General features: G+C 42.0%; 1 protein-coding gene across 6 annotated transcripts in view; it reads left to right on the forward strand.

Moving 5' to 3' along the window:
- RGS6 (regulator of G protein signaling 6) overlaps positions 1 to 24,590 on the forward strand; it is a 498,121-nt gene that overhangs the window by 18,991 nt on the left and 454,540 nt on the right. For 3 of the 6 annotated variants that reach the window (XM_072963354.1, XM_072963356.1, XM_072963355.1), the window contains exon 2: positions 22,380 to 22,483. In XM_072963354.1, coding sequence (XP_072819455.1) covers positions 22,400 to 22,483 — 84 coding nt within the window. In that variant the 5' untranslated portion in view covers positions 22,380 to 22,399. Of the gene's footprint in view, positions 1 to 104; positions 611 to 22,379; positions 22,484 to 24,590 lie in introns of those variants that run through there. The other 3 variants (XM_015241459.3, XM_072963359.1, XM_006206910.3) reach the window with 2 other exon arrangements.

The following is a 24,590-nucleotide window of genomic DNA, read 5'->3' on the forward strand; positions in this document are numbered from 1 at the left end:
GTCGGAGCCCAGGTGCCGGCGCCCAGGTGCGCGCGGCGCGGGCTGCAGCTCCGCCCGACACCCGACAGCGGGCGCCGCTGCAGCAGCTCCCGAGCGGCGGAGCTGAGCGGCTTCGCGAGTCGGGGCAGCTCCTGCGCTCGGCCCTGCTCAGCGGCAGGAGCTCCGCTGGGGCGCGGGGTTCCCAGAGCTGTGGGAGCGGGCGGGCGCCGAGGGGGCGGACCAAGCTCGCGGACCCCGCCGGCCTGGGGCGCGAGAGGCGGGCGAGGGGCGAGCGCCCGGGAGCGCGCAGAGCGGGCCGCCCTAGCGCGCCGGAGACACCCGAGCGCCCCGCGCTCTGGCACCATGCGACCCGCCGCGCCTCCTCGCCGGCCCCCGGCTTCCCAGTCCGCTCGCTGAGCGCCGGCGCTCGCCACCGCGGAAACTCGGAAAAGCAGGCGAGACGTTGCAGAGCCGCGCGGGGACGGACAGAGACGTCCCCTCCGCCCTTAAGAGGCTGCCGGCCCCTCGATCCCAGGGCTCTTCTAGCTTTACCATGAACCTGGCGCAAGCTTGGCGTTAGGAGAAATCCAGAAGCCGGAGGGGGAGTCAAGGCAATTCTTTGGTTGCTAAGGTAATTGTAGTTGTTATAAAAATGGTCAGGAAACAAATGGGGGGAAAGATGCTTTAAAACGGTATGTCCCTCACCCGCAAATTTATGTGCGTCGATTTCATTTCATCTCCTGGGTGTGGATGCTTGTCCACTTCAGATACGTGTGTGTGTGTTTGTGTATGTGTGCGTGTGTGTGTGCAGTTTGGGACTGTAGAGGCGCGAGCTTACATAAGTGGTTAGGCAAGCTGGCGTGTGGAGTTGTGTGGGATGGGTGCAGGTCTGCATATAAATCATGTTCCTGGGTTTCTGGGTGTGAGGCGCTCACCGGCCGGGACGAGCTTGCAGAGGGTACAGGCTTTTAGGTGCTTCCACTCTTCTGATCCTGTGATCACAGGTAGGACGGCTTTACCTCAAAAGCGGACGTTCATTAACTTTTTCTCTAAATAAGCTCGCCCATTTGTGGTTTGGAAGCAAAGAAAGCGAGCGGTGAGGTGTAGGGGGCAGGGGTGGGCGGTGAGGTCGGCTGTCTGGGGACTGCGGCAGAAAAGGGACCGGTAGGTATTTGCTCTTGAAGGATGACAGCTAGACGGGTTGCCTGAAGGGACCATGTTTACAGACACTGTCAGGCTGCGTAAGAAGTGGCCTAGTGAGACAGGGAAGGGAAGTGACCCAGAAAATTAAATTTTGTTCAGAATGAAAGCTGCTATATAGTATTATTATTATTATTATTATCATTATCATTAATTATCATTATTATTATTATTATTATTAATTATTCGGTGGAATAGGAACGTTATTTCTCTCTTGTGGAGAGGAGTGGCATTTCTTTGCTACAAATTGAAGATGTTCTGGGTCATGCTCTTGGCTTGGAATTGTTTCCTCAGCATTTATCAATGCTCACTAGCTAGATCTGCAGGTAGCTTTTGATCAATACCTTTTAGCAGTCCCAAAGTAAAACTGCAAAAATAAGCAGTAGTAGGTAAAACCTAACACTGGACCCTTTTCTCAGCAGCGGGAGGGGGATGAGAGATGGAAGAGTAAGAACTAGGCTTAAACATGTCTGAATGGAGTTAGAGACTGAGCTTCAAGTTTGTGTGTGTCCTGTCAAAAAGTGTTAGACCGAAACTATTAGATTTGGCTTAATAGGTAAGGCTGTTTTATAGGTCAGTTTTCACAGGTGGACAGGTAGTTTGTCTGGAGTGGGCATGGAGGGGTTGGTGAGAAACTTTCTGTGAGTTGTATAGTCTTTATGTTCTTTATCCTTATTATTAATTTGTTAATTTTGCAGTGGGTGGGTTGTCCTGTGACAGAAAGCAAGTAGAGGACTGAGGGAAATTTGAGAGTCTTCAGAGATACACCTTTGTAAGCAAAAGCTTGCATGCTGAACAGCGAAAACCAAGATGATAAATTCCGAGTTCCCTGATACTACAGTCAAGCTAAACTCTTGTGTAGATATGGCTATCTTACATGCTGTAAATGTTGGGATATTACTATATATATAATATATTGTATATATGATACATCTATTTTACTCCAGACAATTTGTCCTTCCCTGAAAGTGTAAATTCTAGGAATGTCAGTTATTGTGAGGCATTTTGATGAGGTAGATAGCGGCTGGCATTTCCTTTTCCGCAGTAATTACATTTGTTCTTGACTCTATTTCCCTGTCTCCTTTAAGAAACTTTAATTAACATGCACTGAGTTTATACTGCTGAGAGTTTCAGTAAAACAATGCCAGGTTTTCTTCAAGTGACAAATTTATCTTACCAAATGAAGCAGTACCACAATGTTTTTGTGGCAGAAATGTCTCTTTAAATGAGGTAGTCTTTCTTTTTGATTTGTGGAATGAGATAGCCAACATAGATTTTTTTTTAATGGGCAAACATTTCTTGAGAAAGAAAAAAAATTGTGATTATTGAGGACAAAGAAATTTGCCAGTAATTTTGGATGTCTGATTCTCCACAGGGATGGAATTTTATGTGAAAGTAGGATCATTCTCTTTCTTATTTCTCTGATATTCTCCCATGAATTTTATCCCCTGAACTCTTAAGACTTTGCCAGGAATTCCAAACCTTCTGTTTTGTGCCAGGGTTAAACATCAGGGAGATGTGAATAAGGAGCCAAGTGTCACATCAATGTTTTTCAAGAGAGATGCTCTCAGAGGTCTCAATACTGGGGTTCATTTTTCCTTTAGCTTCACAGTTAGCTCGTCTCAATTCATAGTGCTTTGAACCTAGGAAAGCATTTAACCTCTTCATTTTCAGTGCCAGCTGGAAGGAATATATTTACCGAATTTCATCTCCATGATAACAAATGGCATGATGTAAATAATTACTACACACACACTATCCTACTGTATGGAAATAAAGAGAATTACAAAATAAACCTTTATGTTGAGTGATACAGATGTCACATTTCAAAAAACAGTTTTTACTGTTTTCTTGATTACAAAAGTAGTAAATAACCATTGGGAAAAATTCAGGAAAATACAAAGGAGAAAAGGAAGACGATTGGTAATTCTCCCACAGAAGGTGAACCGCTGTTGACGTTTCTGCATACTGTCTATTCTTCTAGATTATATTTTGATCACATTATTCATTGTGTTTTTACTCTTTTCCTGACCCCCTTCCCAATTTCCAAATTGTAAATGGAACTTGGATGTCTGTTAAAGGTCTCGAGAATGACGGCTAATTTACTGAATGGCTTCGATAGATCAGATTTTAACTTTTGTTAGTGGCCTTTATTTTCAAGGAGAGTAATTTCTCTGTTTTTCTGTTGTCTTTGCAGATGAAAACAAAGGTTTGCACTTTGGATGGGCAATGCTTGGGGCTCTCTCTAGATTTAGGGATTAAAGCATCAGAATAGAAATAGAAAGAACATTGGTCATGCAGGAGTCGGGGTGGCGGCAGGAGATGTGAGTTTTGGTTTTAGTTCTTCCACCAACTCCTCACCTGGCTTTAGGCCTCTGGGCCTCTTTTCTCAAAGGACAGGTGAGACTTTTAGATTTAGCTCAATAAGCTAACCACATATTTGTTGTTTTGACATTTGATGAGGATGATCTTTGTCTGAAGCAGGCTTTTTCAAGGGCAGATGGCTGGAGGGGGGGTCACCCCCAGAGTTTCTGAGTCAGTTGGTCTGGGCTGGGGCCTGAGAATTTACATTTCTAATGTAATGATCCTTGGATGATGCTGATTATGCTGGTCTGGAGACCACACTGAGGACTAGATGGTCAGCTCCTTGGGGGCAGAAACACTGTTCTTTACATCCATCTGCTCCATGCCCAGCAAGGTACCTGCCAGCAGGTGCTCAGTAAACATTGGTCAAATCAATATCAGTTTTCTCCATGGGTGAAAAACTTTCTGAAGGGTCAAGATAAAAGAAATACCCATTCCAGAACTTGGAACCATTAAGTCTGTAATAAGAGTAATAATCAGTCATGAAACCCAGTTCTTCCGACTGCAAGGAGAGCTAAACTGCTTACAAGTAGGCAGTTAAAATGAACATTAAACTTAATGAGTTACATTAAGTAACAACTCAGAGTACCTGCTTGAGATGTTACAAACCACAAAACTTATCCAAGTCTTCACTGTGGCCTCCCTAAGACCTGGAAGAGGCAATTCATTTCCTACCACACACACACTGCAAAAGGCGGGAGGAAATTCTCTGTTAATTATCCTAACTACCAAGGCAGGGGTAAAGCAAGTAATGGCCCAGACTCTTCCCTCTCGCCCCACAAAAGGTAGAACAGCGTTCGTTAGAGCGTCTTGACCATTTTCCGGGGTAGGTCCCCATCTCGTGACTTAGGAAACAAGAGAAGAGGGAATTGAGATGCATTTGCTAGCTGGCAGGTTCCAGCTGGCTGGCCATGGCCCCAGTCAGAACATGTTGGTCTTCCTTGTGAGGCTACTTTTTGACTAGAAAACTCATCCTTTTCTTCCGCTCTGGTGCTAGAAACATAGAGTGCAGAGGACAGCCATTTTTATGTCTGGAAACTGAAAAATGTGTAAATATTTGAGTATGAACAGACTAGACGCTTCTATAACTGAGGCTATTCAAATGAGTTGTGATGAGACAACTGTCTTGGCTTTCCGAAATACGTAGGTAAAACCTTCAAAAGAAAAAGCCACTTTTAAGTTTTTGTACAGCAGAGCTCCCTTACTCACTGGTATCTGTCCTACCCTAGAGGCTGTTTTCTTGTGCAGGGGGAAGCCTACGTCAATCAGAGCCTCCTGAGATGCGAGCATCCTGTATGCATGTGGACAGGCGGTAGCCCTCCGAGCTACCGCACCCGGTCCAGGGCAGCCCCGAGCCTACAAAGAACTGCGAGCTTGCTCTTAAAGTAGCACCACAAGCATTTTAAACCCTGTTGATTGTGTTTCTGAACCTCAGTGTCCTCACCTGTATACCCGTCGAGTATATGTGGCGTCGGAGGAAACAGGATGTCGTGCATCAGCGCGCTGGGCAGAGCAGGCTCAGGAGCTGGAGGAGATGGGCCCTGTTACACCACACTTGCTGTTTTCTGGTAATTTTGATAATGAGTTGTTGGTTCGCGACCCTAGGAGTTCCCTTGGTGAACTCTGAAACTGACCCCATAATGGGAGGGCAAGGAAACCAAAGGAAGAGGCGAGCGCTCCAGGTTGGTAGGTGGTAGGTGTAATAAGCAAGGAAACTTACATCAGGAGCTTGTCTCGGGTGCTGCAAGACCAGTGGCTCTCCACACGCACCTGCCAGAACTGTAAAAACTTACGTTTTTTAGGTCTATATTTATATTTGAGTCCCTAACTGGGCTCAGCTACGTCTTCAGTCCAGAGGGTTTCAACACCTTACTCTCTCAAGGCTACGTCTTTGCAGGTGGCCGTCCTGGGACGGTGGCCAGAATGTACACTTCAAGAGCGGGGAGGAGTGAAGAGCCCCCTTGGGCCCAGGTCCAGCTGGCAGGTCAACTGAAGGTACATCCTCTCCATGATCTCTGCCAATGTCAGTCTGTTGGGAAGTAAGTATTTCAGAGCAATGGTTTCCAGCTTTTTTCTGTTCTGAGGACTTGCTGTATCAGCCCCGCATTTGAGGGACACCCAGTTTCTGGGAGAGTCTTGCTCTGTAGTTCTAACACTGGAGTTAAGAAAGCAAGTGGCTGAAACTCTACATGGAAAGGCAGTGTGAGAATGATCTTCTTTTGTGGCAGCCAGAGATGCATCTGTTTCCTTGAGCCTAAAGGCCATGAATCCCCAGTTGAAAGAGAAGTGAAAAATCGGGGCTGTGGCTGTATTGACACCTCTTGTGCTAGACTGTGACCCGCGCCTGGGGCAAGGCCCTGTGCTGTTTTCCTCGATTTCTTTGGTGTATCTTCCAGTGCTTGGCACATGTAGGGGTTTGGTAAATATTTGCTGACTTTTTGACTTGGAGAGTGACCACTCTGGGTGGTTGAAAATGGAAGGAAGGATGGACTGACATTGGTCCAGATGTGTGGACTGGACCAGGTGTGGGTGCATGGACCTTTCCGAGTGTGGATGTGGGGACTGGTCTGGGTATAGGTGCATGGACAGGTACAAGTGAGGATGCAATGTGCAAATGGTTGTAACCCCCATTTTAAATGTTTGCTTGATTTTGCCTGGCCAGATCCACCTGATTCATGATATAGTGAGGCTGTCATCCTAGTTTGTAATTATACATCAATGCCCTGTCCCACTGGGCTATGGTCTATTTTGTTTTTGTTTTTAACCATAATTTTATCCTGCCTACATCAAAAGGCAACACACATAATAAATACTTGAGAAAAATTGGTTTCCTAAACTGAAAGTTGCCCATCCTACAGAGCTATGGATCTGTCATAGTGATGGCTTGATCTTGTAAAATACAAGTCAGCATTTGGAAAGCTTTTTGTAGATCAAAACCGTTTAATAAGAATTAGGTGGTATCACTCCCATTTTACAGATGAAGAAACTGAAGCTGAAGAAGAGGTTCAGCCACTTGCCTAGGGTCAGATCATTACTGAGTGGAGAAACCAAGATGTAAATTCAGATGTTATCTGACCCCAAATCCCAGGACTCTGATACATCACAAGGTCAGGGATAAACAGAGACCCTTCCCTTGAGCTCATTTCCGTTGTTTTGGAGACACGATAGAAATAATTAGAAGATAAATAAAGGATGTTAAGAGACAGTTTTAGAAAAGAATGCATGGAATTTTGCGAGTCAGATTAAGTAGCAAATAGATGATGAAAGCAGTAAGTACTGCCCAGTACAGAGAGGGAACATTGTATGATCAGACCTGGGAGAGAGGCTTTGGGAAATAGGCAGAAATTTCATAGGTGAGGAGAGGGTTAACAGTAAGCTTTTCAGGTGAGAGATGTTAATAATAATAATTGGTTGTTAAACCAATTGTAGTTGGCTTTCAGAGTAAGAAAATTGTAAAATCTTCACATCAAGAGTCATCCCAGACTATTCTAGCAAAAATAGTAACTTCTGCCCCTTTGTAGTGCTCTTTTTTCTGCTTTATCTGCTCTAGTCTTCAGAGGTTTATCACTGTGACATTGCACTAGATGTATTTATTTGTTCTCTGTCTCCATCCACTAAAATGTACATTCCCTGAGAGCAGGGACTCGGTTTTATTCTGTCTTGTAGCTTCAACATCTGTCACACATTTTTGTTCCTAGTAATTGCTTAAGAGCAATTTGTGGAATGAATGAAAGAAGGAAAAAGCCTTAGAAGAGGGGTTGCAAACCCAACACAGAGCCAGTTAAGTAAAGCAGATGAGTGAAACAAGGGGGGTTTCTTTCACAGTGGTAACTTAATTTGTGTTTTTCCATGAAAAACATGCCCTGTTTATGTGTAAAACACATAGAAAGTTTTTATTCCCAGAAAGTAAAGTATTTATACCCAGTGTTCTTGAAACCTGGGGTGCTCTGCCCCGTTTTTGACGGAGACACGGGTACTGGACAACACTTTTCTTTTTCCTAAAAGCCAAACAGCCACAGTGATGTTGAGTGGCACCTGGTGCTGGACCTCAGGATTGGGAGCATGAGGGACAGGTGAGGACTGTGTTAAACCAAAGGGTATGTGCTGCTCAGAAAGCCCTGTCGTCATCCATTTTTAAGCCATTTTTAACCACTAGCAACGAGTACCAATTAGAAAAATATATGGATCTATACTGCCCAATCCAAGCAAAACACTTGTTTGAGCTGACTAGGTTTTTTTCTGCTCGTGACCTCTATAGAAGAAAGACAACAACTTAAAAAAACATCCTGTGTGTTTTTCCCTTAGGCTGCTGTGTAAGTGATACTGTGTTTAGATTCCAAACCAAGCAGGAAGCTGCCATTATATTATTTTGCTGACTATACATCCTAAAACACAGACTGATTCAGCAGCTGGTCAAAATAGAAAGGATGCGTTCACAAAGAATACATTTATTGATTACATTTAAGTTTTTTTTTTTTGGGGGGGGTGGGGGGAAGGCACATTACCTTTCAGAATGGCAGGTAGTTTAGGGGCTTGGCTGCTGGTTCCTGTCTGTAGCCAAGGGTATGTGACGTTAGACAGAGCAGGTTAATGCCATTGATCTGCGTTCTCCCCAGGTGCAGAGTAGGGCTGAGAAGCTGTGACTGCTTGGAGGGCATTCCTGAAAGAATGTTGCTGGAAATCTGAGGTTTAGTCCGCAATTGGTTGGGGTTGGGGGTGGCGTGAGGCGGGGTAGTGTTTCTGCCTCAGGTCACGGTTGGTCCAAGGCCTCTGCTGTTCTTCGCTCCCTGTCCTGCTTGTCCACAAAGACAGTGGTCCCACTATTGAAGACCCTTTTCTAGATGATGTTTAATCAGATATGGTTCCTGTTTTCAAGAGGTTTAAAATTCTGTGGTGGCGGGTGAGGTGGGGGGAAGATGGAGAAACAGAACGTGGCAAGACAGGCACGTATACCTGGCATGGGGGGGGTTACTTCCCCCTGGGAGATTTCACTGAGGATGAACTGGACATTGGAGGACCAATGCATTTGGAGTCTGTAGAGATGTGGCAGGGGACAGAGATGGCCAAGGTGTGCTTGAGGCATTTCAGTGTAAGTAAAAGGACAGAGGTAACAACACGTGCAAAGAGTTTTTAATACCCCTCTACTGCGAGCCAGTAAAGACCTTGCAGGCAGAGAAGTCCGTGCTGATGAACTTAGAACTTAAGGGGAAACAGGGATAGGGGAAGTCTAGGTTGTAAGCAAAACTGTTGACTTAATATTTATGTTTAATGAAAGTAAAATGAGGAAACAAAGTAGACTGAATGACATTTTCCTCACCTTATGTTGGTAATGGAGATAACCAAACAGTGCATTTCTCATTACTTCTCACTACTTTCCAGGTCTCTCCTGTGCAGTGAAAGGCTTGTAGGTAGTTTTGCTTTATTACAGTCAAACCACAATTCCCATGCAAACGGGCATTTCCCCCCACCATGTCAGGCTCTCCGTCCAAACGTTCAGTGCCTTTTAGACTTGCAGACTGAGAGGCTGGCCGCCGACTCCCAGATCTTCCTGTGGCTCAAGGGTAAAGTGGATCCATCTTAGGATGAACTTTATTTAACTGCTTGGCATGACTGATTGGGAAGTTCTCAGATGTCTCACCCCAACGCATAGGGTACTGAGCTTCATGCCAAAGCATATGCTGTCGTTTCTTTGGCTTCCTTTAGCTTTCAAAAGCTTCTCTGCAAAAACCACTTCCCCAGCCTGCCATCTGCCTACAATCCCGCTCCCCCACTTAAAAAAAAAAAAAACCCAGAAAATCTGCTTCTAATCTCTAGTTTCTTATATTTTCTAATTATCCTTAACAGGAATGACCAGTTGGCTATCAAAAGTGCACTTGGGAGTAGGTTGTTTTAAGTTATTGGGAATTCTTGGTTGCGTTTCCTGTGGTTGAAATTGGTCATGTTGTTGGTTATATGAGGATGAATAGTAATTGACAAGACTAGAAATGCAAATTGGTGCCTGTGTCTTGAGAGATTTGAATGCCTCATATATAATGATGATGATGATGATGATAATGGTGATTCAGAGCTCTCTTGGATGTAGGCAAAAACCAAAACAACTGCACTAAAACAAAACTCAAACCAATTTATCAAAAAAGAAATTTGTCTGACTCATATATCTGGGAATTCAGTCATGGTTGGATCCAGGGACTTAAGTGACACCATCCGCACTTCTTACTTGACTTCGTTGTCTTGACTTCCTCCTTCCACGACACTAGAGGAAAAGAAGGTGGTCATTAACCTCCCTCCCCTCATGTCCTTTCAGCCCAGTCCCACAGGGAAGGGGCTTGCTTTCTTCCAGTGTTCTTATCTCAGTCTCAGGGAAGGACCTTGACTGATCCTGTTCAGAGTCATATGTCTACCTTGGTCTAGTCAGTGTGTCCAGTGATATGGTATGCTCTGCTGAGGACAGTTCACAGCCCGTCTCTCTCTATCAGAAGAAGTAAAATTAATATATATTTATACTGGGCATATATATATATGTATGTATGTATTGGGCAATAGGATATAGTAACTACCTCAATCTTTTAACCTGGCTGAAGGACTTTTGCTTTTATTTGCTGGGCAGTAGAAAGTTATTAAGTTATTAAGAACAAGTGCAAAGTATTTCAACTACTCTTTGGAAATTCTGAGATATTTTGTAAGAGTTGGAAGACTTTCACTGTCCAAAATAAAGCTTTTGGATAATGTGAAAGATTCCTCCAGTTGTACATTTCCAGTCTTGTTTCCCTTCTATGCCAGCTCTCTCATTCAGTGATTGTTGCTCCTGGTCTATGCCTAGGGGTGACTGTGTATGTATACAGCAGTGGCAGACACAACCTCTGGTTCCTCCATCATCCCTGCAACCATCTCCCTGCAATTATATCACTTTTTGCATGGCTGTACCTGAGATGGCTCTAGTGCCACCTTGAGAATCAGAGTTGCTGTATCTTTTCCCCAGAATATTTGTCCTCTTTACAGGAAAGTACACAAATCATTGCTCAATGAATTTTCAAACAGTAAATACATCCACGTTATCACTCCCAGATTAAGATATAGAATATTACCATTCCCCCAGAAACTACCTCATGCATCCTCCCAGTGGTACGACCTGCCTCACCCTTTCCCCAGTGGTGACCACTAACCTTATTTCTAACACCACAGCATTCTCATTTTTGAAATACATGAAATATATATGGAATTCTACATATATGTATAACTCTATGCACAACATTGAGAGATTCATCCATGACGTGATATGTGGCAGTACTTTATTTTTTTTTACTGCTGTCTAGTAACCCATTCTGTAACATTTCAGCAACTGTTTATTCATCTATTGTTGGTGGGTGTTTGGGACATAGTAGTTAGGGCTACTATGAATAATGCTGCTATAAACTTTTTTGTGTGTGTTTTTTGGTGTACATGTGAACGCATTTCTGTTTGATATGCACCTGAAACCATGTCTGGGATATGGGGACATGTGTTCAACTTTGGGAGGTCCTTACAAAGAGATTTCCTAAGTGGTTGTACCAGTTTATACTCCTATCCCCAGTTTCTGAGTGTCTCAGTTTCTTCACATACTTGTCAACACTTGTCAAACTTGAATTTTAGCCTTTCTCTTAGATCAATTAAGAATAAGAAAATATTATTTCTGCCTGGTGAGCTTTATGAATAGATCTTTCTTTTGTGAAGTCTTACTGTCTCCAGAAGTGGAAAGGCGTAATATTGTGACTCCAAGTATATGCACTATGGAGTCATAGTGGTGGTGCCTCCCTGTGATTTCAGTTTGCTTTGGTGACTAATGATGATGCGACTTTTAAGTATTTTTTTTAACACTTTCACTTAATCTTTTGTATGTAGACAAAGTTTGTTGCCTATTTTTCAGTTGGATTGTCTATCTTTGTCTTACTGATTTGTAGGAGATTTTTTTTTAAAAAACAGATTCTGAATACAAACATTTTTTACCAGTTATATGTGTTTAAAATGTCTCTTCCTATTCTGTAGCTTGCCATTTGACCCTCTTTTGATGACTAGCAGACTTTACTTTTAATAATCCACTTTATCAGTCTCTTCCTTTATGGTTAATGTTTTCTGTGCCTGCTTAAGAAATTTTTGCCTACCCTAAGGGTGATGGAGCGGTTTTCCCATTTTATTTTATAGAAGCCCTATTTTTTGCCTTTTATATTTAGATAAAAAAATCTGTGGCATAAGAAGGAGATCTATATTTATTTTGTTTTCCATATGTATAGCCAGTTAACCCAGCACTACTTGTTGAAGAGTCTCTCCTTTTCCACTGCTCTGAAATGTCATTTTTGTTATAAATCAAATATGTGATCACTTATATGTGGGTCCCTCTCTGCTTTCTAGCCCCTTCCACTGTTCTGTTTGCCTGTCCTTCTACGATACCACACTGTCTTCATTAATATAGCTTAATAGTAAGTCTTGATATCCAGTAGAACATGTTCTCCAGCTTTGTTCTAATTTAAGAATACTCTGGCTATTCTTAGCCATTTGCATTACTGTGTAAACTTAAAAATCATCTTTTGATGAGATTTTGGTCACATTACATCCATAATCCAAATGGGGAGTAAATTAATGTTTCTAGAATGTTGACTGTTGCAGTTCATTAACATGGCATATCCCTTGATTCATTTAGAGCTTTTATTTCCTTAGCATATCTATGTTGCAAGCACATCATACCCCTTTCTTTAGGTATCTTCTCAGTATTTGAAGGTATTTGATGTTGTTATAAATGGCATCTTTTAAAAACATCATTTTCTGAGTGTTGAGGGTCTATAAAAATACAATTGATTATTCTTAAATACTGACCTTGTATCCATCCAGTGGCTTTGCTAAATTCACTTATTAATCCTAATAGGTCTGATAGGTAGATTATTATAGATTTTCCCATGTATACACTCAAATGATCTGTGAACAGAGTGTCTTTTATTTCTTTCTCCTGCCTGTTGCATTGGCTGAGACCGCTAATGCAACGTTGGATAGAAGTGGTCATAGTGGGCATCTTTGTTTCATTCTAAGTCTCAGTGGGAAAGTTTTCAAAGACTCAGTCACTATACATGTTTTTAAACGACCCCTTATCAAATTAAGCAAGTTCCCTCACATTCAAAATTTGCTCAGCAAATGTTCATGAACAGATGTTGGATCTGACCAGATACCTTAAAGCAATGTTGCATGGACTGTCTGCTCACCTCTGCACGTCCCTTTTCTCCTGGATCTTGGTCCCACATGTCCTCATTGTCTTGGGAGCTCTCCCTTTAAAGTTTTATCTAACTTTTCCAGTTGTTCTTGAGAGTTCTTACGTTGGAAGCTAGACCTTTGCTGTAGGGAACGGTACATTCTAACTGTACTATTTTTGTCTTCCATCTACATAATATAAGTAAAACCATAAAAAAGACCCTCAGGAACCTATTCAATTGTTATTTCTTTGACCTATATTATTTCTGCCTGGTGAGCTTTATGAATAGATCTTTCTTTTGTGAAGTCTTACTGTTTGCAGAAGTGGAAAGGCCTAATATTGCGACTCTAAGTATATACACTATGCAGTCACAGAAGACGCCCTATTTAAATGCCTAGGTGTAGAGTCTAAAGATACTGATTTTACCTCTTCTTAAAATTTTTTAAAAAAGAGAGAAAAAACAAAATCCCAAAAGGTAAAATTGATATTCTTTAAAAAAAAAAAAGCCAATAGGAGTGCTTTTCATCTTGGGTCCTCTGGGAACATGTCATCCTCTTCATCTCTTAGTCATCCCATTCTTGTGTATAAAAATTAGCAAAGCTTCTCTGTCACTCCTACTTCTTCTCTAGCAGTCGTATAATCTTTCATGTGAAATAGGGGGATAATAAAACGTCACTTCTGCAGTGCCTAGAGTCAGTCGCATTAGTCAGTATTATTAGATGCTGTGATCTTAGAACCCATACTTATAAAACGCAAGTCCTCTCATGTGAGAGGACATGCACTTGGGATCTGAAGGCCAGAGTTTTAATGCTGGCTCTGTCACTGACCGGCCAGATGACATTAGTGTATAACTCGATCTCCCAGGCCTTGGTTTCTGCCTCTGAAAAATTGAGAGATTGAGCTTGTTCAGAGCACAGAAAATTTTTTATGTAAAGGATCAAATACTAAAGACTTTGAGCTTTGTGGGCCACATGGTGTCTGTGGCAACTGATCAGCTCTGTCATTGTAGTGACAAGCAGCCAAGGCAATACGCAAACAAATGGGCGTTTATTTATGGACACAGGAATGTGATTTTTATACAATTTTCATGTGTCATGAAATATTCTTCTTCTTTTACCTTTTTTCGACCATCTGAAAATATGAACACCATTCTTAGCTCTCAGACCGTACCAAAGCAGGCAGCGGGCTAGATCTGTCCCATGGGTCCTAGTTTGCTGACCCTTGAGCTAATTGGTTGTCAGGGGCTATTCCAGAGCTCTGTTAGGCAGAGGCATGCTAGTCTTCTTAAAACTATTTTTTCTTGTCCCCATGAACACCGTTCAAAAGAATGTTTCTTACTCCTTTCTCTCTAGATCAATTAAGAATAAGAAAATGAAAGATCTGATTTTCCCTTTATTTCTTCTCTGATGCTTGCTCTTTTTTTGTTTTTTGTTTTTGGTAGATCCAAGTTTCCGACCTATATAATTTTCCTGCCTTAACGTCTAGCATTTCTTGCAGGGCAAGTCAGCTAGTGGTGAACGTACTCAATTTTTAATTGTCTGAGAAAGTTTACTTTTCCTTCACTTCTGAAGGATCATTTCACTAGATATAGACTTCTAGGTTGGTGGGTTTTTTCCTTTTCTTTCCTTTCAGCGTTTTAAGTATTTGACTACTCTCTTACTTGTATGATTTCTGAAAAGAAGGACCCTGTAATTCTTACCAATGTTCTTCTACAGGTAAGGTTTTTTTCCCTCTGGTTTCCTTCAAGATTCTCTTCTTGCCTTTGACCGTCTGCAGTTTGAATATGCTATGTGCAGGCGTAGGGTTCTGTGTTGTCTTGTTTTAATGTATCCTGCCTGGTGATCTCCAATCTTTCTGGATCTGTGCTTTGTTGAATGTCATTAACTTTGGAAGGTTCTCAGTCATTATTCCTTCAGATATTTCTTCTTCTCCTTTCTCTTTCTTCTCTTTCTAGTACTCCAATTACACTTATGTTATGCCTTTTGCTATTGTGCCATCATTTTTCAATATTCTGTTCCATTAAACATTTTTTTCTCTCTTTGTTTCAGTTTGAGAAGTTTCTTTTCACCTCAAGCTCACTGAATATTTCCCTGGCTTGTTCAGAATCTACCAGCGAGCCCGTCAAAGGCAGCCCTCATTTGTTAGTGTTTTTGACTTCCAGCATTTCCTTTTTTAAGGAGTTTTTTTTTTTTAAGTGTTTCTTTCTGCTTTCTTTACCATCTCTTTTTCCATTAGAACTCTTAAACCTGTTTAATCAGAGTTATTTTAAATTTCCTATCTGATCATTTCAACACCTGTGTCATATCTGAGCCTGTTTTTCATGACTGTCCCTTTAAATTGTGTTTTTTCTCTGCCTGTTAGCATGGCTTATAATTTTTTGTTGAAGGCCAAACATGAGTTATATCAGATAATAGGAACTGAGGTAACCAGGCCTTCAGCATGAGGTTTTATTTAATTTGGTCAGGAGTTTGGCTGTGCTTAGTGTTTGCTGTAGTTGTAGCTGCTAGAAGCCTCAGATTCTCCTCATGTACTTGTTTTTGCCTTCTCTTTTGACTTAAGGTTTCCCTATATACTCCTCAGAGAGTGAGTGTCTTAAGCTGTAATCCACTGTTATTAAACTAGAGCTTGTTGGGGTGGTGGTGGGGTACAAGTAAGGAGCAGTGTTCTATCACCTTCCAATTAGGAGCAAACATGGAGCGACTTCCCTTTAGCAACACTTCCCCTGTTGCTATGGAGGGAAGGCCAAGTGCATGGTGGTGGAGGTGGGGGTGCCAGGAAACTGACATAGAAAGGGGGGAGGGGAGGGAGTTGAGGATATTTGCACGGGAGTTTTCATGGGTGATTGTAATGATGGAACCAGGGAGAGAAGACAGGGAAGGCAGAATGAGGAGCAGAAAGGGAGAATACAAAAGGTGTGAGTTAACTGGAGTGAATGTCTAAGTTTGAAGAATGTCTCCAAGCTGACCTGTTGAAAAGTCTGTGGGTGTTGGAGTGAGTCCTGGATCAGAGTTCTAGCTTCTTGGCTGATGAGCTGTTTTACTTTGGCAAGTGACCTGTGCTCTTGAGCTTCAGTTTCCTCATCTGTAGAGCGGGAATGGTAATATCCACCTGTTACAGCGGCTGTGCCGCCCTGCCCTGGTGATTCTAAAGAGCAGGCAGGGCTGAGAACCACTGGTGCAGGTGATTAGCATTTGTTTCAATTTATAGATGAGGAAAGGAAAGCTGGGGGAGGCTGCGTAGGTGTGAGATGATCATGGTCACAGGTCTTGAGTGGCATGGCCAGGACTGAGAGCCAGTTCTTGACCCCAGGACCCTGGCTTTCTCCATCACGGTGAGTTTCTGGCTACATTCCAGGGAAGTGAAAGGAGCCCCACCTCAGCATGGCTGCGTAGACTGGAGGCAGCAAGGGGCAGGAAGCGGGATGAAGGGGTCAGGTGAAGAGAAGGCAGGCTCCACTGGTCCCCAAACCTGACTGCGCTTCCAGATCACCTGGGGAATGTTCCAATGATTCACTCTCCAGGGACCACCCTAGGCCTGTCTAGGGGATCAGAATTTCTGGAGCATGGCAACCAAGAATCTTTACAATCTCCCCCAGGTGATCCTGAGGCTACTGGTCTGGTTCAGATCCTTGGACCAGATTTTGGGAACCTTGGAAATTCTACATGAAGTCCTAAAATGATCCAGGGATTACAGTCCAGTAAAATACTGGGTGCCTGACATCGCCAGCAAAATTGGCCCCTAGGGGTTGAGCTCCAGCACCTTGTTTTAGGATCTTTGGTACATTACCTGAAACAGACGCTTGAGCTGTCACGGAGCATCTGAACTTTGAGTACCTAGGAGATATCAAGTTGGCAGACTCTGCAATAACAGAAAGTTATTTGTTCTTTAGAGCTGTATCTCTTTCTTCTTCCCCCTTGAGGTTCCTGCCCACTCAGTCAGAGCTATATAAGCAAGCTTGGACTATGGAGCTAGCACACATCTTGTAGATTTTTTTTTTTTTGAAGTGCTTAACATTGCTGATGTCAGAAAAAAAATCCATTGGGTTGTAATGGGCTGAGGCAGACAATGTGAATTTGATGTGCTGTGGGGGAGAGGAAATAATATCAACAGACATTCTTATTTGGCAGCATAAATATTCAGACTATATTACAAGCAGGGTTTGGTTCTCTCTCCTGCAAGATACTTCTCTGAATAGGGTTTTCAAGGCGGGGCACTAGGAGTGGCAGGCATGATGTGTAGGGCTTTTAGCTGCATGTGACGCTGGTTTCGGGGCGCTGTGGTATAACTGTAGAGGTCTGCCTCTGAGCTGTGCATCAGGATCACCTGAGAAGCTTGTTAAACTGCTGATGGCTCCATCTCAGATGCATCGACTCAGAATACCTGACTGAAGTGGGGAAGAATTTCTCCAATGATTCTGATGTTGGTGGCCTGGGAATTTCACTTGGCCAAACACTGCCCAAAAACAAGACTGCTGGCCAGTTGCTACATTCATTCTGTGCTAGGGGATTTGTGTGACTTGTTCTGTTCCCTCTTCAAAAGCAACCTTGCCAAGTAGAGGGTTCTCTGTTTCCAGGTGAAGAGCTGGAAGTTTAGGGTGGAGCAGTCAATTAATTGCCAAGGCCACACAGCAGCCTTGGGGTGGCCAGAGCTGAGATGTGATTCCCAGTCTGACTTCTAAGCCCCTTCCTTCTCCACATCATAGAGGTCCTTCCTACCTGCAATGCTCAGCATCATTGTCTGCTGGACCTGAGGCTTTGTATGCCCTGGAGAGGCTGGCATTACAAAGAAAAAGAGCTGGCATTTACTGTAACTGAAGCTACAAATGCAATGTAAGTTTGGAGTGGATTGCAGTCCTGACTTTCAGAAGATTTACTAATCAGAGTTTGAGTCATAGATGCTCAACTGTTATTCCCAGGGTCTCTCCTCACTCTGCTTTCCACCATCCCGCATATTCCTTCTTACATAAATTGCTCATGGATTCCAAAAGTGGATTCATGGGTTCAGGGCCAGCCCATATCAATAAACCCTGGGGAAAATCTTCATGTGTGATTCCATTCATAGATCTCTGTGATAAGGAGCCTTCTTTGAGCAGTTTTAATGACTCGTTATCCAGATGAATGTTCTGAAAGGAGTACACTGCATCTTAGTGAAATCTTATCAGTTCTGTCCTCCATTAAAAATATTTGAGTACCTTCTAGATAACAGGAATAGAGGGGTGAACCCCGCCGACAAAGACTCTGCCCAGGCAGAACTGGCTTTCTAGCAGAGGAGGCCCCTGGTAAACAAGTGAACGGAGTCGTATGGATTCAGATGGGTGCACATCCCTGTTACTCACCCTCCTCACATGGCTATCTCCTACTAAATCTCCTTGAGATCATCATCTTCATGGTTTTTTCCTTCCCGGGTGTCTACCATTTCTGTGGCCTCAGATGTCCATGCTTATGTTGTGACCTGGGCTGGAATGGCCTCTTCTGCCTCCCCCTGAGTCCTGTTCATCCTTCAGCTCTGATCAGAGTTGCCACCACTTCCTGCTCCGTACTATCATAACTGAGCACCCGCACAGTACGATGTACTGCTTTTTTGGACATGTTTGTCCCCCTCCTGGGTGCTGAACACTTTAAGGAGAGAGCGTCTGTGTCTGATTTGTCTTTATATCTCCAGGGCTTGGTGTGGAGTTTTGTGAAAGTGGATGCTCAATGTGTTTGCTCCAAGAACAAATGTTGAGCCGCATGGCACCTAGTGGTGGGCGGTGGTATTACAGGAATTGCTTCACAGGGAGGGATACTTGACTAGCAGTTGGGTGATTCTTTGAGAAGCTCAGCATGAACATTGTCGTGAGTAGAGAGGATGAGCCAGGATATAGGTAGTGATGGTGGAATAGAGACGCCTTGGAATCTTCTGGTGAGGTTTTGAAGAAAAGTTAGAGAATTTGAAGTTCTGAGGTTCTAGGTGGGGAGTGGAGGGAACACTAAGGATGCTGTGGTTTATAGCTGATGTCCAGTTGGGGTCCAGAGAGGCTGGGGCTTGACCTGGTTCCAGTAGCTAGTCAGTTTCAGGTAGGAGATCCAGGCTTCCAGAGGGCTTCCTCTATGCTGGGACTGTGGTTTGTGACAGATAAAGAAACAAAGGCACAGAGAGGTGAAGTAACTTGCCCCAGATCACATAGCTAATAAGTAGTAGAGCCTGATTGCAAACATAGATCTGTCCAATGACAGAGGCCAGCTTGTAACCACTAACCTATCATGTCTCTTCTTGGAGATTGTGAAATGCGCAGTCATAACAATTTGCAGTTTTCCCCTTTCGTTAGTTGTAAGCCATTGCAGGAAAATAATTATTAATGTGTTTTCTTTCTATTGAATGTAGTTGAATGTTTTCAGAAAAACATTCAAAGTTTTAAAATATTAAAATAAAAGTCCTTAAGTTGTTTACTGTGTGTACATACATGTGTATATAAGTAACATAAAGGTTTTGTTTTTCTCCACCACTAAATTTAAAATACTCCTACTCGCAAAGTATTTTATACTCTATTGTAATGAATGAAAATCCAGTCCTTTAATGTTAGGAACCCCAGCTGTATAGTCAATGAATATAACTGGAACATTCTTACCTGTGTAGGTTTTGCATCTAGTTCTAACATCTGTCGACATATGGACCAGAAAGTGATCACATCACTATTTTAGAAATGAGTCTTTTTAGACACAGAAAAGTTAAATGACCTGTCTGAATTTCTTTGTTTTCTTCTTTTTTATAAGTTTTTTAAACTTTATTTTTCCTTCTTTTTTCTGTTCTTTTAAAAAATTTTGTCATTGTTGTCGTCTTCTTCCTCTTCCTCTTCTTCCTCTCCGCCTCCTCCTCCCTCTGCTGCTCCCCTTCCGCCCTCCCCTTCTCTCCCTCCCCCTCTCTCCTCCTCCTCCTTCTTGTCTGAATTTCAAAATGAGTTGATAGAGGAACCCAAAATAGAAGCTTTTCTATTACATACTAGACTCACGAAAGTTCCTAACATAGAGGCCATCTGCATTCTCTGAGCAGACTAAAGTCCAGACCCTGGGACAGCTGCCTGTTTTAACACACAAGAATGTTTCCATTGGCAGGGGGAAGGGCAGCCAGGGAAAAGCAAAGGGAGGGCTGACGTGATGGTTTCTAGGTCATTTCCAACCTTCCTATTATTGCACGGTTTTCTGGGTGGAAGATAATATGCTCATTAATGTGGAAGTATTCATTTAAAAATGAAGCAGTAGAAACCCAAGATGGCTCTGTTACATAGATAAATGAAATGCATAAATGGACTCAGTTTTTGTTTTTCATGGTGTCACGTTCTGTGTTCAGGCAAAAGAGCAGGTAAATAAGTAGTTGTTTAACAATGAAACAGTGTGTCCTTCATTTAACTTTAAAAGCTACTGATTAGAATAGTAATCAGTGTTAACATGTAGTGCTAAATTCATAGAAACACTGATATTACAGTGGGTAGAGATATAGAATGATGCTCTTTAGTCCTGCTTGTAATCTAACTTTTAAAACACATCCAAATTCAAAAATGAGGAAGCAAGCAAGCAACATTCTTCAAATGGGATATTTGGGGCAATTAAATTCTTAGCATAAGTTACAAATTCCTGTCTCTTCTCCATCTTCTGCCCACATTTGTTTTTATGGAATGACCTTTGATACCAACCTATTTTATAATAAATGTTCTCTGAATTTTATTTTAAATTGAAATGGCCTTTTCTGTCAAGTACGGTATTTATGAAAGTTTCTTTGATGAAAAGCCTATGACTTTTGTGCAAATAACCCAGGCAGGCTCTTAGATTAGTGATAACATTTGTATAGGACTTTTATGGCTTTATACAGTACTTTACACTCGATTTATTTGACCCTTACCTGTAAGCACTCAGTGGAATTCACATTTTACTGATGAGAGCAATGTAGGGAAAGGTGACTTGGCAAGGTTCTGGGCACAAACAGGCATTCAACATGTTCACTTTAAAAGGAAATTAACAAAGGGAGCCCAACAGGCTGTTTAACTTGCTCGAGGTTGCCCAGCAAGTAGTGCATCATACCAAGAATTGAACTTACTTCTTTAACTTAAAAATTCCATATGCTGGCATTGTCTCACTGCTGTCTTTTCAGGCTGTTTAAGAGATCAAATAAAAAATATTCATTTTTCTTAATTGAGATGAAATTCACATAACTTTAATTTTAAGGCCTACATTTCAGCAGCCTTGAGTACATTCATGGTGTTCTGCAGCCATCACCTCTATCTAGTTCAAAAATGTTTTCATCATCCCCAAAGGAGACCCCATATCCATTAATCAGCCGCCCCATCCCCCGTCTCCCCAGATGCTGGTTACTGTGACTCTGCCTACTGTCTCTATAGATTTACCCGGTCTAGATATTTCATGTAAATGGAATTGCACAGCAGATGACTGTCTAAGACCCTTCAGGCTGTCATGGTAGGACACCATAGGCTGGGTGGCCTTTATGCACAGAGATATATTTCTCACGGTTCTAGAGACCGGGAAGTCCAAGATCAAGGCTTCAGAAGATTTGGTGTCTGGTGAGAACTCTCTTCCTGGTTTGTGCGTGGCTGTCATCTCACTGTGTACTCACGTGGGGAAGGGGGCTCTCTGGGATCTGCTTCATAAGGACACAAATCCCAGTCATAAGGGCTCTGCTCTCACGACCTAATCACATCCCAAAGGCTCTACCTCCTCATACCATCAGATTTGGCGTTAGGGTTTCAACATATGAATTTTAAGGGGACATAACTATTCAGTCCATAGCAGTGACCTTTTGTGTCTGGTTTCATTTACTTAGTGTGATGTTTTCAAGGTAAATCTATGTTGCAGTGAGTATCCGTGCTTTATTACGTTGTATGGCTGAATTATATTCCATTGTAGGGATAGACCAACTATTCATTAGTTGATGGATGTTGAATTGTTGCCATTTTTTTGGTGAATAGTGCTGCTATGAACATTTGTGTTCAAATAATTGTTTGAACGCCTGTTTTCAGTTCTTAGAAGTAGAAATTGCCAGGTTATATGGTAATTCTGTGTTTAACTTTTTGAGGAACCAACAAACTGTTTTCCATAGTGACTGAACCATTTTACATTCCTACCAACAATGTACAAGGGTTCTGATTGCCCCATATCCTGGGCAGTGCTTAGTGGAGTTTTTTAAAAAAATTATTATAACCATTCTAGTGGGTATAAAGTGGTATTTCCTTGTGGTTTTGATTTGCATTTTTCTTGATAAATTATTCATATTTTAATGCATAGAATTAATCATAAAATGAGCTTTGATAAGACAAAATCAACATCAAAATGACTGGCTTCATCTGTCTCCAGGAGATTATTTAAGACTGACATATAAACACCCCTAGGGTACATAATTCTGGGCTGAAAATAAAGAACATGTTGCTTTGAAACTAGAAGAATGTATGTGGATAATAAGACCACAATTATCCCCTAACTTAAAAAATGCTACTTAAATTAATGAGGAAAAATAAGAAATTACATCATGTTTTGTTTTCATGCCACCTGCCAAAAGACACTTAGTTCTTTGCACTACAAAACTTTCTGTATGCAATTCTTTCATGTCTTAATGGACTGTTTATTTATTTTTGCAGTGTGAGTGAAGACATCCAGAATGGCTCAGGGATCCGGGGATCAGAGAGCACTGGGCATTGCTGATCCAGAGGAGAGTTCTCCAAATATGATAGTCTACCGCAAAGTAAGGCATCTGGTTAAACACTGGGGGTGCTGCCGTGTGTGTGTGTGTGTGTGTGTGTGTGTGTGTGTGTTGTGTCGGGTTGACTGATGGTTGACAGCTCGACAAATGTTTTCTGCCTAAACTGCCTTGACTGAGAAATGAATACAACTTTCTCTTGTATCCTCTGATTCTCCAATATTAGAATTCAAGGAAGTTAGGTTTTGACATACTTGGTATCAAGAACTTGAAAAACATGTGGATTAGTTTTTTTTTTAAACCAAAGGTTGCCTAAACCATGCCGATGGACTTATATTGTCCTTCTGTGTAAAGGGCTTAGATTAATGTTAATTAATCAAACGTTCTTCAAACCCATACTATGCACGTGATCTGGTCTGGATGCTGTGGAGGACACAGAGGTATGTATGTATTAGATGTTTTACAGCTGGTAGGAGATGTAAGACGTACACAGATAACTGTTGCAGAGCCTAAGTGTGAATTGCCAAAGGAAGATGTTAATGTAATCTCAGAGGAGGGGCAATTACTTCCAGCCGCAGAGGTCTGCCAGGGGCTGTGGAGGAGTGGCTTTGAACTCAGTTTGAAAGGATCTATAGATCGCTTTATGTAGAAAGCAGATGGGAAGAGCAACATTCCAGCAAAGACAAAGAACTGGAGGAAGTGAAGGACCATCAGAACCAGTTAGCTTGGGCAGAGGATGAATTACATGAAGTAAATGGAGGTGAGATTTGGGGAAGAGAGTCTGGATGGAGCCAGATTTTAGAACATTGAGTTGCAGGCAATTAATTCTTAAGAAACTTTATTGCTGGGAGTTGTAAAATCAACATTTCTTTGGGATTATGAACCTTGCCACAGTGTGCCAAGTGCACTGTTCCCAGGGTAGGTTGGAGGCTCTAGGGGGATGTGTCTGTGTCTGTGAGAAAGGTAAGGAGGACACTAATCTAAGGAGGGAAAATGCCCCTCAGAAATGAGCAGGACTGAACAGAGGGATTAAAGAGTCTGAATTAACAACGATTGGAAACAGAATGAACAGGAAATTAGAAGGTGAATAGAGAGTCAAAGATGACTGGGTTTTTGGCCTTAGGTGGTAGAAGGCATTGGTGCTATTAACTCGAACTGGGGTATTTGGAAGAATACATTTTAAAGAAAGGAAATATGGCACATAAGTTTTATCTGTGCATGTGTTGAATTTGAGGAAATAATTGCTGCTTTTTACATACCTTTTTAGTGTTTGCATGTTTGTGAAAATTTAACCTAACTACATCACATATTAATAAGGAAAATGAGTTCACGCTCATTCATTTCACTAAATATTTGCATTGTCTGCTGGGTTCTGGGTATTATGCAAGACTCTATGTTCTATCTATGTTAATCATGTGCGCAGTGTTGAACTAAATATTTCCAGATGCTCAATATGGTGAATTTTTCTTGTCTTCTTGCAAAAATAGAACTCTTAAACTATTCTTGCTTTCAGTACCAAATTCCTCAATCCTTTGCTTTGCAAAAGAATGCTTAGATAACCCATCTCTAAGAGAGATGCTTATTAAATTGTAATAAAGAAAAAAATAGATTAATGGAGCTGACCAAGTAGTGAGGCATATAGGATGATAGAAAGACATTTATTTATGATTACTTTTTAAACTCACACCAAAATAGGAGACCTGGTGCCAAGCTCTTAGGAACATGGAGTTTAGAGTCAGACCTGGGTTAAAACTGCAACTCTGCCACTTCCTAGTGGTGTGACCTAGAGTCGGTTACTTAACTTCTGTGAGTCTCTGTTTCTTCATCTATAAAAGGAAAAAAAAAAGTGGGAGGAAGGGTCGTACCACATGGAGTTATGTGAAGATTCATTTGGATAAAGTAAATAAGGCATCTTACACCCTGCTTGGCATAGAAGTGGTCCATCGTGAATGTTTCTTTTGCTGTTATCTCTCGGTCTTGAAGAGACAGTGACACTGGGAGAGGAAATAAATTATAAAAGGTATAAATGCTGGTACTGTCAATAAGGTGACTAAAGTGCATTCAGACAGTGAGCTGCTTTTTGAGACAAAGGAAAACAATGCAGATTTTTTTAGGTTATTCAGGAGATTGCAAATCAATGATTTTTTTATTA

The sequence above is a fragment of the Vicugna pacos genome, chromosome 6 (assembly GCF_048564905.1).
Source record: "Vicugna pacos chromosome 6, VicPac4, whole genome shotgun sequence".
NCBI classification, from domain to species: domain Eukaryota; kingdom Metazoa; phylum Chordata; class Mammalia; order Artiodactyla; family Camelidae; genus Vicugna; species Vicugna pacos.